The sequence below is a fragment of the Acipenser ruthenus genome, chromosome 13 (genome assembly GCF_902713425.1).
Source record: "Acipenser ruthenus chromosome 13, fAciRut3.2 maternal haplotype, whole genome shotgun sequence".
NCBI lineage: Eukaryota > Metazoa > Chordata > Actinopteri > Acipenseriformes > Acipenseridae > Acipenser > Acipenser ruthenus.
The window spans coordinates 6601680-6617088 of record NC_081201.1 but is presented as its reverse complement, the minus strand read 5'-3'; the positions used below and the strand labels follow the sequence as shown (position 1 = coordinate 6617088).

At 37.9% G+C, this 15409-nt stretch overlaps 1 protein-coding gene across 1 annotated transcript in view; it reads left to right on the top strand.

Moving 5' to 3' along the window:
• The window catches only part of LOC117418287 (protein shisa-9-like), a 61738-nt gene extending 52588 nt beyond the window's left edge, over positions 1 to 9150 (top strand). The window contains exon 4 of the mRNA XM_034031185.3: positions 8402 to 9150. Coding sequence (XP_033887076.1) covers positions 8402 to 8775 — 374 coding nt within the window. The 3' untranslated portion in view covers positions 8776 to 9150. The remainder of the gene's footprint in view (positions 1 to 8401) is intronic.
• The last annotated feature ends 6259 nt before the right edge of the window (positions 9151 to 15409 follow it).

Here is a 15409-nt window from a genome sequence, read left to right as displayed (position 1 = left end):
CATGCATCTACCCGAAAAACAGGGCAGAACAGAAGTAAAATGATGCCCAAGTCAAAACAAGGGATGCTGCAGAGAGCTGTATCAGTTTATGAAAAAGGTTCTACTGCCTGCATGGTTTGCACCATGCTATATTGTGTTTGTGCCATAGCTACATTGCATAACATGGCAAGGAAGCTGACTTTGGCAGAGTTCCCTAAAGAGGACTAGCAGAAGGAGGCTGAAGGGGCTCACCAGTGCTCATACAGCATATGTATTAAGTAGGACTGCAACGAAGTGCCGTCACCATAGCTACTAGTTTATATTTGAGTAAAAATCGTATTATTTTACAGGTAATCCATATAAATGGAATAAAACATTCACATGTAATTTAAAAATACATTATATTAAACAGTAATCATGTTTTTATAAAATAAAAATACACATTGTTTATGTACACGCAATTGATGTTGTTGCGATATATACGGTAAGCTTGCATTGCAGAAGCACCTTATTGCGGCCAATTAAAAGAACTGCAGCGGACTCAGGCAAAAAAAAAACGTTATTTATCAGTCACCGTTCCAAGCAGGTTATCAGTCAATAATAATAATAATAATAATAATAATAATAATAATATGAACTTACGCTTGTCAAGTGACTCAGGAGATTGGTTGTGCCTCCGTGATACAACAGCAGTCGCCTGCACAGTTTACATTCAACTTTTTTTTTTTTCTGGTTGTCTGGGCATTTAATAAAAAAATACCAAACAGCAGAAGGTTTTTGAGATATTTCTTTCAATACAACTTAATCTATACAATGCTTTGTTGTTGAGATGGCGAATGAAAAAGTTGAAGTTCTGACTCTGGATAACACGAGCTGGAGTTAGGAGGAGCAGACAGTGCTCAGGTTTCTAATATTAAAATTATTAGTGTTAGCGTATATTTTGTATGTTTCAAACATATTCTACCATAGCACTTCTCTTACACTGTCTTGTACACTAGGTATTCAGTACATATTTTACTGAAGCATTACAACCACCCCAGTGTTTGGCATAATATACCCTGCTCCATACATGGCAGCAGCGCCATATAGAGTTGCTATGTTTAATGATCTGAAAGTGGATTTTAATACAACAACATTTGTTTAAGTTATACGCATTCTACATAAGGTAGAGGTGGAGGTAGTAGGGCAGAAGTGTGAGGGGTAGGAGGAGGCAACTGTTTCGTGAGGCAGTAAAGGAACCAGGTATTGGTTTAAATGGTGTGTGCCTGAAAGTAACCTGCTCAGTGTTATGTATGACCAAAGCATCCTGGAGATTTCACAATAAGTCTGAGACTTGCTGCAACTTCTGAGCATCTGTCTGATTTGTATGGGTCTTCACCTCCTACACAACCAAGGGCACAGCATCATTTGGCTGGAAAGGGACCTCCAGTGGTGTGGGACCAACATGAGCTACTCTGTACTATTTTAAACATTCAGAGGCTGGAAAACTGAAACCGCACAGTGTAGAAGAGGTGAACATGGCATTGAAGCTAGAAACAGTAGTATTTAAAAACTCAGGGAACCTTAAACGAAAGCAAATTGAATTTGCCACGCATTAACTTAGCAATTCTAATTTTAGTTTGCACAGGAATGTTAATATTATTAATTAATAGTATCATTAAGTTACTAGCTAGATATATAATGTTGTTTTTTCTCTCTTTCTAGGTGATGCATGGACAGTGGAAATACATTCATGATGATCCTGCAAAGAACCTGCAATACAATTTGTTTATTTAGAAAAAATAACTAACATTTAATAGAAAAATAAAAACTAGCATTTAATAGTTCTTATCATTAAATGTCATTAATATTGTCATATTTAACACTTAAAACACCACCCAAATTGTTTTAGTTTAAAACAAATATCATGTGTATGTATTATTCCCTGTCATTAATAATAATAATAATAATAATAATAATAATAATAATAATAAAACATGTGCAACTTTAGATCCTTTTTTCTTTTTTCTCTTCTTAGTTTAAATATTTCTCTTTGGAATTAAAAAATGTAATTCTGAAGCAGATTTTCATTCTGTAGTTGCAAACATCTGGGTTTATAATTAAGTTGACCATATGGCTCCGTGTTCAGTGGGACAGTTTGGGATAGTTCAGGCAACCCAATGCATTCTGGTACGTTTTACCTGTCTCAGGTACCATTCTTCCCTTTAAGAGAAGCAGGACTACGCTTACCAGAATGCATTGGGTTGTGAGTTGAAAAGCATCAAACTCTCCCAAACTGTCCAGCTGAACACGGAGCCATATGGTCACCTTTTTTATAATCCCCGAACCGAGTTTCCCCATTAAAATATCTTTTCAGATATTGTGCTCGTTAACTGTTGTTAGTTTTTCCTCCTCGAAAAAGCTGTGTGGATTGATGGTCTAGACTGACGTGCAAGTGGTCTAAGTCAAGCTTTCGTGTGTGCAACCGTCTTAAGCTACTGATTTACTTTAGCCTGGTTTAAGAAAATGTCTTAAAAGCAGGTTATTCATAGTTTATTGCTACCAGGCCCCAGAATTATAGCTGCTATTGAACCACATTGTTAAAGATATATTAACCAGCTCTTGCTTGACAACAGCCAGAATCTTAAAGTCAAAAGTGAGATGTGAATCCTCTGCACTCCCCCTGGTTGCAGTGCAGTTTTGGTTTTTCACAAGGTTTTTGAGCACCTGGATCCCAGCTTTGCCTCTTATTAAGTGGCTTCACTGCTCCGTTGGAGATACACACATCTGCTCAAAGTGGCTCTGTGTGAATATCTTGAAAGCACAGTAAGTGCAGACTCCCCTACACCTTCCTTCTCACCCTCTCTCTCCGTCCACAACACAGGGTCCCTTAGGTACTCTCTGCTGGGCCTGAAAGACAGACTTTCAAATGATAATTAAGCCGTTCTCATGTTTATTTTCTTTTTATTTTAAAGGCGATCTTGCCAGGTGTTTTTTTTTTTTTTAAGTAGGAAGGATATCACTCACAACGTGTTATTTTTAAAATTGTTTAAATGTATTTATTAGGGGTTTAGAATGATATTGATTATTAAGATTTGTTTACTAAATAACTCGCAGATTCTAGTGCGCATGTATTCATTGAACAATGGAATTAGTGGTGTAGTCCTAACTCTGAAAGTACCGGAATGCCACTAAAACAAAGATTTTTCTTGAAAAGAATTATTATAATATGAATTCACATTTTGTTTGTATAATGAACTTCTAGTAACATATACATTAGGCAGTGCCAATTATCTTCTTTCTACACACAGTTGTAGTCGATGCACTGTTGCTGTCATCTTCGTCAGCATTCTTAAAGAAGCAGCTTGTAATAGAAGTTCCTATTGCTCTTTTCATTGTATCAAGAGGACTGAATCAGACAGCTGTGCTGGGAGATGTCAGTCATGTGACTTAGCTTGCCTAGTATGCCTATAGAGAATAGTACTGGAACAGAGTTCTGGCACGTTCCGTCTCAATTATACCAATGAGCAGACTTTAACCCCATTGCTTAATACTTCTGTTTAGCTTAGCTAAGGACAATATAATTGTCAGTATTATGAATACATATAAATCAGTAGAACTGCCGTTACTTTATTTTAATGGAAAGTTACACAATGGTGAAGGCATACATGGTTGACTACTTGAATTTGTTTCTAGTGAATGGAAAGGTTTAAAGTTAGTGAGTAACTGTAGTTACGAGACGTGGTTTCAGGTGCGGTATTTGTCATTTAAAAGCATAACCTGCACAACCCACTGGCTAGACAAGATTGAATAGTGCTAATCGATTCAGTTCATGATGTTTCTCACATCAATCTTTCATTTGTATTGCTTGGCAAATGAAAAACAAAAATAATAGTGTGTGAGGAGAAGTGATTGACAGGTTGTCACCACAACAAATAACGAATCATAGAGATAATGTTATTTACTTTGGTTATTTTTTCTGATTGCCTTCTCTCCTCAAACCTGTGGGAGGCTGGTATCCAGTAACAGGAGCCGGATAAGAACACAGACCTGGGTAATCAATACTGTCCCCAAACACTAAGTAAGGTCACAGTATTGGATTTCTGAGAGCCATAAAAAGCAGATAGTGATGAAAAAAGGACCTGGATCTGAAATTAGAAAGTTATTTGATTTGCCCAGCATGGGATTTTGGCAAGCATTCTTTTAATGTCAGGTTTACATGAAAATGTTAGTAAGCTATCTCTCATGACAAGAGGGGTTTGCCTTTTTTTTTTTTTCTTAAAACTCGGAGGAGGCTTGGAGACCCAGACTGTATTCAGAGGACCTCACTCTTTCTGTTCGTGTACAACTTTTCTGCATTTTTCCTAACATGCAAACCTTTATTCTTGCTGGCATAATATCAGCAACACCACTCTTAATGGCTTCTACAGTATTTTAATAGATCTTAATAATGTCTTCCTAAAACTCATGAACTTACTCCACTGTGGAACTCTCTCTGAAAAAGCTGTGCTCCTACTAAATTCAAGGGTGACTAAAGGCAAAAAAAGGTATCTCTCTCAAATATTGTCAGGAGACAGGAACCATGCAATCAGGAGTTTTAAAGAGCATGCAACAGCAATAAAATAACCCCTATTCAACAGAGACAGTCAGCCTAGTTCTGTATTCATGTCACAATAATGAGGAGTATAATTGCAAGCCTATATCAAGCCCCATCATTGTTGTCAGTGGCTTCTATGAGAAGAAGGCTGGTTTTATTTTCTGCACAGAAAGATAATATCTCACGGATCAATCACTGTTGTTAGAAGACGATTCCCTTCATATTTTCCACAGGTGAGATTAAAGCCACTTCTTATGCTGTGAAAGAACTTGCTGCTTTATGTTTGCCAGTGTAATCGATGTGTTTACACGACTCACCTTGCACTCTAAGTGGCAGTGCTAAGTTACCTTTTGGTTCTGTTTGTTTGTTTCTCTTCTGATCAAGGCTGTCCTTTTTAATCCACTTCAACCAGCTCAAGCTCTTCTGACTTAATTTCGTTTTTTATTGACTAGACATTAATCTCTTCTAATACTCTCCATCTCTGTTTCCCCCACTCTTCCTCTTTAATCACCTTTACTTATATATTGAACAAAACTTTGAGTATTTTCTAATTTTCATCTTATTATGTGACAATTAATTTAATCTCACATACAAATGAAAGGAATTCATGAGGGTTACTAAAGAGCAAAATACGACAAAACACGAAATAAGCTGGCACTAAGGCTGACACTGAGGACTGAATCGGCATTGCCCATTGGAAAAGGCTGCTATGTGAACTTCTTTTAATGAAAACCAGATGCCTGATCGCAGCGGCACTATAAATAACACAACCCGATGCGTCTGCGGTTCAATGCAGTGACAAGGACCCAGGCAGCTGAAACAGAATCCTCCGTAATTGGATAGGGGGACCTGATATTACAATTATGGCCTAATTAAGACAAGCAGATGGTGAGAGAAAGAAAGACAAGCAAGCTCGTTCAATTGCCTGCACCCTTCCACTCCCCAGCTCACTCCCCCTGGGAGACTGACAAATTCAGTTGCTGTGTATTGGGAAAACGCTGACCCACACTGCAGCAAAATGGTAAGAAATAGCCAATTAAATGGTTTTGAAATAGACTGGATATCTCTCAACCTTTGCTCTGTATTGACTGCTGGAAAGAAAACCACACACACAAAATGATGTCTGACTCACGTTTGGTCAGGTTTTTTTTCCACTATGAGATTCTCAAACACTCAATGTGAACGGTTTATCATGCACTTTCTGGAGCTCAGTCCACATGACAAAACCTCCAAAGCATTTGGCACCACAGGAAGGTGGTGTTTTCTGATCGTCATCGTAGATTGCTCCCAAAACTCTCAATGGAATCTCTCATTCCCAATACCATTGTCTGTGCATTCTTGATTAGCTGCATTTCACTGCCAGTAACGCATCTGAGATCAAAACAACCAGACTGGCTGCTCTATCCAGAAACACTCATAAAAAAGTCCTGATTAAAAACGACTGTTCGAGAATTAAAATACAGGGGTGGAAAAATGCTCTAAATTGATGGTTCAATTAGAGGTAGATTGGATCCTGTCATCACACCTGGTCATAAATCCCAGTCTTTGTCATTTAGCATTACTACCGGAAGCACCAGAGGCATGCTGACTCTCACAGCCTTGATCTGCCCCATGAATCTCCCTCCTTACTCGCCAGCCAAGACCGCACCATTTTTATGAGTCACTATTTACTGTCAGTTAAGCTACACAAACCCTCCAACCTACATACTGCCGCTGCAGCTTTCTTGGAAGACTCCCATCCAGTTAGTGGTCAGGCCTTAGCTTCTGAGAACTGATCAAAATCTTGAGTACTTGGATGGGAGACTTCCAGGGAAAACCATTTGCTGAGCGTATGAAGTGGTGTTCATCCTAAGACATCCCACAGTGTAATGCATTCATTCAGAACAATCCAGCACAGCAGAACATCCTTCCCTAACTGTAATAATAAAATCAATGCAAAGTATCCTTTCAAACACGACAGGCAGTTCAGCTGGTACCTCAGCTGGTACCCCCCGTCCGGTATTGTGGAATGGATTCCCTCATATTACTTTACCACAAGGCTCTGCATCGGGGGGATAGTGTATTAATTTAGCATCTCTTCATGCTGTTTACAGGTCCAGGATCAATAAACCGTTAATGAAAGGATATCATCTTGCATGTAGCAGGAGAAAGCAAAGAACAATGGCATTTATTAGAGCTATTTCTAGACCTGTGTTACAACAGGAAGAGTCCTGTACTTGGGAAGTCCTAGTAATGAACCTGTGCTGTTTTTTCTTTTCGTGTTTTGTTTTATCCTGTCAAGGTTAGCCTTCTTTTCCTACTTCTTCTCGGTCGAATGCTTTCGGAGGTCACTATTAGAGTATTCTATATAACGCAGCAATTTTTCAACCTATTTCAGTGCATTTAATTATCATTTTCTATACTTTTACACTATATCATTAAGGTCCTGAGTTGGCAGTACAGTAAGTGGGTTATCATAATAGTTAACTATTTTTACATTATTCAACACAGCCGTAAACTAGGTTTTCAAAAGAGCCCCCTGCAAAAATAGGGCAAGCCTAAAGAAACAGCATTAACCTAATTCACTTTCTTTGAAGTTGTTTTTAATTCTGCTGTGTAAAGAAGTGCCTACAAGCCAAGCACATTACTTCCCTCAAGTCAGCTCATTATCATACATTCACAGATTACACATGGTAAATTGGAACCCAAGACTTTCTGGGTCTAAGCATTTCACCAGCTGAGTTAAAGGAGTTGGCCCCAATAAGCACTAGCGTCAGTGCATCTTATGCTGCTCGCTACACTCGGTTACAATGAGCTGAAGAGAGATGAAAATAATGCAGGTGTATTTATAACTCTGTACTTGTGGGTCTGGAATAGGATCTGTGCTACTGCATTAGCTTTCCCGGAGCTGGCTAATTATTAAATGATAGGGTTTGCCTAATTTACGCATTTGGAGCGTGATCCCGCTATCACTCAGGGGTCAGCGCAGAAGAGGTAGCCTTTCCAATATGAATCCAGCGCTGGCAATGTAGAGGAGAGGGTCAGCGACAGGAGTGTGACTCACACGCCTGGCAACAGCAGCCCCTTGTGTAATAACTCCCCTAGAGCACTGATTTGTCTACATTGTACTGATAGAGGGGCAATGGGCCCCTATTCACAAAGTTGCAGGGTCCTTTATTCCAAACTTTATTTTATCCATAACAATGTAATATTCCTTAAGTTAAAATGGTTATCACCCCTCAATACACAAATCCTAGCAATATCACTGCCACACACACACACACATATTCCCATCATTTGCAGTTGAGATGTTGTATTCAGCTGTCTGTTGACTTGCTTTACATGTGATGGTGAGTCATAAAGGATTTCTGGAATAGAGCCTCACTGAAGCCTTGCAAGGCACAGCGGTCAAGAGTTCCTAAGGTTGGCACTGACCTGCCTCCTTACAGCGCTGCCAGCTCACCTCCCTGTTTTAACTCATCCCTGGTTTAGATAACACAGCTGCATAGAAAAGAAGAATGCATATACCAGCACGTCTGATACAAATCATAGCCATTAGCAACCACATCTAAAATGGGTCAGAAATTGTTTTATATTGATATTTGTATGTACTTTGCTCTTTTAGTATTGTTTCTTAGTCTAACTTGTTGTCTTTGTTATAATCCTGTTTACTGTAGTCACAGTCACATTCAGCTGCACAATGACAAGAAATGTGGCAATTATGGGGTTTTTTTGACAAGCATTGGTTCAGCTTCATAAAAATGCATAGATTTAGGTTTCGAAAATCCATATTCTTACCCTTTACTGGCTTTTTTTCCAGCTAATTTTTCCCATTCATATTTATAATTTTTTTTTTGCATCCAACAGCGGAGCAGGCCAACAATGACTTCTACTCAAAGCGGCGGCACCTGGCGGAGTTGGCAGCTAAGGGCAGCTTGCCGCTACACCCAATGCGCATGGAGCATGAGGAGAGCAACCCTTACAACCCTGACCTGACCGCCGTCAAACAGAACGGCCACAAGAACAAAATCAGCAAGACGCATACACACCCTCTGGCCTTCAGCTCCAACACAATGAAGGGCTGGGACCCCAATGACACCTCCAGCCGCCGGCACACCTACAGCAACAAGAAGCACTGCACAGTGGAGCAGGTCAATGAGCTACAAAGCAGCCGCAGCCAGCATTTCCTGCCCCCGCCGCCTTACTTTGTAACCAACAGCAAAACGGAGGTGACTGTGTGAGACCCCCTTAGCAGAGAGAGAGATAGAGAGAGAGAGAGAGCGAGAGAGAGAGAGAGCAGGAGAGAGAAAGAGGGAGGCACCCTGGCTCGGGAGGGTGAGATAGGGGTTGGGGCGTTGGGTTTGTGGCTTGTAGCTCATCCCTAGTAGTACAGTGGCAATGAACAAGAATAGCCACGGAAAAACCTTTTGACACAGACTCACAGGCAAGCGAGCGTGCATATCCTATGTATGCGTGCATACTGCAAATGCATAGGACGTCCACCAAGCATAGATGAACCAAAACAGAGCAATACCTTGGTGCAAAAACTGAACAACATCAAAACAATATGAGAAATGACACAGAAAACTTGTAAACCCAATAAGTGTTTGTTTCCACTGCAATATATATATATATATATATATATATATATATATATATATATATATAGTACCTGAATCCACAACTGTGATACAACTAGCAGCACACTGAAAAATTGTGATCGCTTGACAATGAAATGTGTTCATGGAAGAAGCTGTCTACCACATGTGCAAAAACGCAGTGCAGTGGTGTTGAAGTGGAGCAGATATATTCACACTCAGTGTCTGCTGACGATCGGACACTGTTGGAAAGAAAGACATGTCCATGTGGAGTCTGTACACAGAAGAGGTGCCTGTTGGCAGCTTGCTCCTCTCGTGGCTTGTGTTTTCTCTCTTGACTCATTCCAATGATGTGGGGCTGTGCCTTTCCTTGTATTATTCAGAAATGTTTACTGCAATTTACTGTCTATGATCTGAACTACAGTGTATGGCTATCTTATTTAAAGAAGAAAAGAAACACTTAATCTAGAGACTAATATTAACAGCTATCTGTGGCAGTACATAGAATTTCTCATTGTCTTGAGTTGTAAATTTCTCCCTTCTTTATGTTGCTGCTTCTTCTTTCAAGTCACCTAATCTGTTAAAAAAAAAGCAAGTTTAGACTTCTCATTCCCTGATGTCTACTTGAAATCCAATGTTTACAGCTTAAATTTTGCTCCTCAAATTCCCCCCATCATTATAAATATTTAAATAGAAGGGCTCCCAAGTGGCAAATGTATTCCCTTTGAGAACACAGGCATGTACTTTCTTTCAGGTTGTGTTCACAGGTGTTCTATAACTGACCGGATTGTGACCCGAGGAACTAGGAGCCAATCAGAGATGCTGAGCTAAATGGCTGGCCCAATCAGATAGCATAGACCACTGCAGCGATAGTACTGAGCTCAAAAAAGCATCTCTAGATATACTGTATATTTTTACAGCTGATGTATGGTACAGCTTCAAAGTTGTCAATCTGATTTATCCATCCCAGTGTTGAGCTCAATGCACTAGCGCACTATACCTCACACAGTGCCAACAGTAGGCCAAATAAGTATAGCAAGGACCTTAAAGTGAAATCTGAATTTTTCTGCACAGACCTTACGCATTTCTAATGTTTGAAACCACATGCAGTATAATGCCAAACCCCATGTGATTTTATATATGTTGCTTGTTTGATATCTAAATCCATGTGTGAGTGAGTGAGATTTAGGTAAAAGGACGACAGGAGGGGGTGCCAGGCATAATGAGACATAATCAGGCACTGACAGTGAGTGCAGCTATCACTAATAGGTAGTTGTGCTACAGGAGATGCTTAGCGTGAAGAATGCAAATTATCTTGATGTGGAGATTGCAATGTCTTTCATTAGTACTGCAGATAAGGACAACACCAGATAGGGCTTCAATCAGAGATGATCAATCTCAGTGCATTGACCAGTACTGTATTCTCTACTGGGAGTGAGTGCAGGTACTGATGATCACAGTTATAGATTGTGAAAAAACAAGGTTCAAGTCAAAAGTTTGTCACACAATAAGAAACATCTTTCCACAAGTTTCATAGAACCACAAGATCAAAATAAAACCGAAGAGCAAACTTAAGATGAAAAAAAAAATCAAATACACAAGCATAGAAAATAGCACTAGACCCAAGGTAATATTTATTCTCTCAATGTATTTGATTGATATCCTTTATTAGGCTAACAATGGTTTTTCATCTTGGTGGAATATCCGCTAGAGTAAATCATCAGGCTTGCAAAAACAAACAGCTCCAGACAGCATGTCCTGTATTAACACGGTTGTGCACCTTCAGATAAGCAGCAGGCTCTCTGACAGTAGAAGTGCTTCTGTAGAGTAAAACATTCTGGCGAGGTATTTAAAAAAAAAAAGCCCTCGCACAGTAGCTTTTAATAAAAGCAAGTCTGCAATCTGAGTCACATGGATGTGTAAGTGAAATGAGGGGGAATATAAGATTAAGTGGATTCAAGACAATAGGCACAACAAAAGAAAGTAACAGAGGTACAATAAACGTGTTAATGGGGCTATGCAATTTGCACCATGTGTTTTATGAGCTTGTTCTTTTTTCATATTCATTTGATATTTAATTCCCATATGAAAAGTAACCACATTCAGATTGCATTGATTTTAATTGAAAAGCAATATTTAAAGTGTTTTTTTTTAATTAATACATTTAAACATTCAATCATATGATATAGATGAATTCCAAAAAACAAACAACAACATTGTAACAGAAGACAGTTAAACACTGGGCTAAATTCTCAAAGCTGTTTATTTCAAATGGTCATTTGTTCATTTATATCACAATGGAGAAACACACCCAATAAAGTTACCAAACCAAAATTAAACAACTAAGACTTTTAATGCAGGAGCTTGAATTAAGAATGGCGTTGCTTCTTATTCATTTTAGACAGTTAATTGGTATTTTTTCCATTCAGAAAAAAAAATGCAGAAATTAGGTTTTGGAGTAAATAGCTTTGAGAATCTAGCTCTTTGTACACAAATGTGACTTTCTATTGAAAAGTTGGTCTAATTTTATCCTTTTTTTACTATTATATTATTCAGTTATAATAGACATATTAATTACTGTTTGGGTCATTACTTTTTGTAGTTTTATAATAATAAAGCATTTGGTGCAATATGGAGAACACTCCTTCTAAATTTGAGCGTTCAGTTTTCCGTTACTGGGACACAGGTTATTATAAGGGAAAGGTGCATTCGGAAGGCGTGCTTCTGGCAGACTTTAGAGCTCCAGATCATGTCTTGATACAAAGTGAATTTGAGTTTTACCCAAGGGAAACTCTTCTTAAAAAAAGTAACTTTCTATCTCAAGCAACCCCAGTCAAACCAATGGCCCAGAGCTGAAAGGCTTCATTGATGATATATTGTGCCATTTATCTCAGCAGAATTCTAAAGTAAAGGCCTTTGAGAACCCTCATAGGAGGAATGTGACAAATAACTGCTTAGTCATTTTTGCACATAATTAAGAGTTTGCAAATTGAACTTTAATGCCTAATTGCCTGTTTTGAATAACATGTGGCTTGGATGTTGCAACAGATGAGCAGATCCTTTTTAGATGCTTTTGCCAAGATTCAAGTTCTCTGCTAAAGAAAGGGATTAAGGGCACATATGTTTTCTTTTAAAAAGAGAGTGCAGTAGCTTCAGGGTATTTGTCATCACATCCTAAACAGAAATAAATGCAGTTTAAAGTGGAGCTCGGTCTCTAAGAAAAAGTATGTTAACAAACTGTAACACAAAATCAATAATATCATTAATCAAACTTTCTTTAATTCATCAGAATCTATTATAAAAATTAAAAATAAAAATATATAAAGTATGAGAACAATAACTAGCTTGTATCCTTTCCGAAAAACTGTGGTGAAAATGTGTTGTATTTGAGGTTAAAGCAATGTGTCCACTTTAACTTGAATTGACTTATTTAACATCCTTTTCCAATACTATCTAAAGCTGTATGCCTGTCTCTTTAAAACCATTCTAAATAAAATTAATATAAAAATCTATACAGTAAATCTGGACATAATTGGCAAGGCAGATGTAATGAGAGGACAAGGTGTTCAATGAAATTCTAAAAATAAAATTGCATATGAGGATGGAAATGCCCACCATATTCTCTAGAGTAGCACTGTATTGAAATGGAAAACACGTTTATAGTCTCTGCCTTGAACTCCTGGAAACTCAGTCTTGCTCATGACCTGACCTTGTTGCTGCAGAGGATTCTTTTACAAACAGAGACATTTACCCAATGACAGAGAAAGAGAGAGCAGTGACTCATCAATCAAAAGCATGTTGTTTTTAAATTAAGTATCAAGCAAAACAAGGAGTTCAGAAACCAATAATAATTATACTATTGATGCCATCATACCCAGTGCCAGCGTGTTACAACGCTATGTTACCGGTACTATATATTGTGGAAAGTCAAAAACAGAATGAACTGGTATATTACAATTCCAGTATACTGTGCAAGTCCATAGAAAAGTTATAAAATCAGCAAGTGGATTACCCTGTAGAAACTTTAGAAGAACCATTAACAGGTCACAGTATTACCAGGGATATTACCTCTTTGATACCATACCATTGTAGCTGCCCATGTGCTACCATTACCCCTTAGTACAGAATCATTACATTGTCAATGAAGATCATTTGGGAAGGCATGCTAGTACATCACTAAGTAAATTGGCCTTTAAAAAGAACCATCTTCTTATTGTAACTTTTCTTCTTGTTTTCAATTAACTACTCAGCCTACAATGGCCTGTGCTTTACCAAAAATGTTGCCTTCCTCATACCAAGACACTTGACCCTCATTTTAATGAGGGGTCACATGCTGACACAAAGACACTGTTTACCAGTGAGGAACAGATCCTTAGTATTCTTAGAACATGTGTAAATCAATTGCTAATTTATAAATAGTAGTCTAAATGGACGTTTCTTGCGCCCATCTGCTATCACTGCCATCACAGAGCACTTTTGTCTCTGGGTTCCTAACTGCTCTTTAACCCTATATTAATTCTGCTGCTGTTAATTGTGATGATCATTACTACATACAAGAAAAATACAGGGGAAAAATATCTACAATAACCTTTTAGGATGGTGATATCAAGATGGAAATGTTTGGATCATTAACATAGACCCTAACCATGTCATATAAACAAAGACCATGCAAAAGTACACTGTATCTGAATGGGATGCTTTTTTTTTTAGCAAATTTAATTTGGATTGGGGTGCACACAGGAAATCAGTATGCTAGAGCACATCACCATGTCTCAGCTAAAGGACTCCACCTGGGAAATCTCCAGTTAGTTAACAACGAAAAATTATCAGTTATATTATACTTTGAAAACGGGATGGTCCAAAAGGTTTTTTTTTTTTTTGTTTGTTTTTTGTTTTTTGTATTATAATTTCCCAAATTAAAATGAACCAGGCGAGAAATACACCCTTGTTTTAAAAGTCTTAATGTACAGCTCATTCAGGAATACAATGCTTTTTCAACAAATACGCTAAATTCAACGACTTCAAATTGGGTATGAACAGCCGAGCTTTTGAATATTTCAGCCACGTAGTACAGAATGTTATTACTGATCAGTGATGTGGAATAAAAGGATCTCAGGGTGTGATACAGTATTACAGACCCAATTCCACCTGTTGATTCTTTTCAATTTCGAGTTTAGACACATGGGACTAAGGATGCCAGGTAATGGTTTTATGTGGAGGTTCTGAACATGATCCGAAAAAAAGAGGACATGAATGTTAGGTTTAAACAAAAGGGAATAAAGGAGATTCTCATTCATACATATTCATAAATCTATGACTGTGCTTCTGTACCTAAAACTGCTCGTAAGCAAGGATTCCATCTAACATTTTAGTACAGTTGTTGAGCAGAAAGAACAACAACAACAAAAAGAAAAACAGTCCTTCTGCAGTTTTACTGTCTTGCTCTACTTAAGTTGTTGCTCAGTTTGAGTTGGATATGAAGTGTGGTAACTGAGGAGAGGTTAGGGGTGCGTAGAGAAATGTAATTCAGATGTAATTTACATTTAAAGTGCAATTCCAATTCCAGTTCCAAAGGGGTATTAGCTTCATATAGTTTTCCCTTTTAAAATAATGTATGTCTGTCTTACTAAAGATAGGTAATACATGTTATTTAAAGGTTATTAATAATCTCTTTAAAGGGAAAGTGATTTTAGCCACAATAAAGGTACCAATATTCAGTTGTCCTGTGAATCCTAAGTAAAGCTTCTTTTTCTTTCTAAATTAAAGAAGCGTACAATATTTTAGTTTCAAAACTGTTTAATTAAGAGCTTCATACAGTATGTGTACCTAAGATATTCAGTAAGCATTTCAAAAATGAGATCGAAAAATGCTGTTTTCAGTTCCAATGAAGAGGCTTGGCGAATCATTCCCTTCTCTGGTACTTTATATTAGTACACTGTATGTCAGAGAGCATAAGAAATTCGGGATGGGGTTAGGGTTGGTACTCATTGATCTAATATTTGAATGAACAAACATGTGAGTAAAGTGTGACTGGTACTTCAGAATGATCGGCAACTATGCACAATTACATTCAGATTTCGAACGCTTGAATGGGTGTTACGTATTATAACTCAACCATCACTTGAAAAGCTTCCGTTTAAAGAGATTCGATGAGAGACTTGATTTCAGCTTTTCTATCGACTTTCCACTCTTTTTCTAATTATTCTTTATCTTTTTTTTTTTGTTATTGTCAGATATAATGCAGTGGTTTTTAGTTCGCTGAGTTAAGCCACTCTTT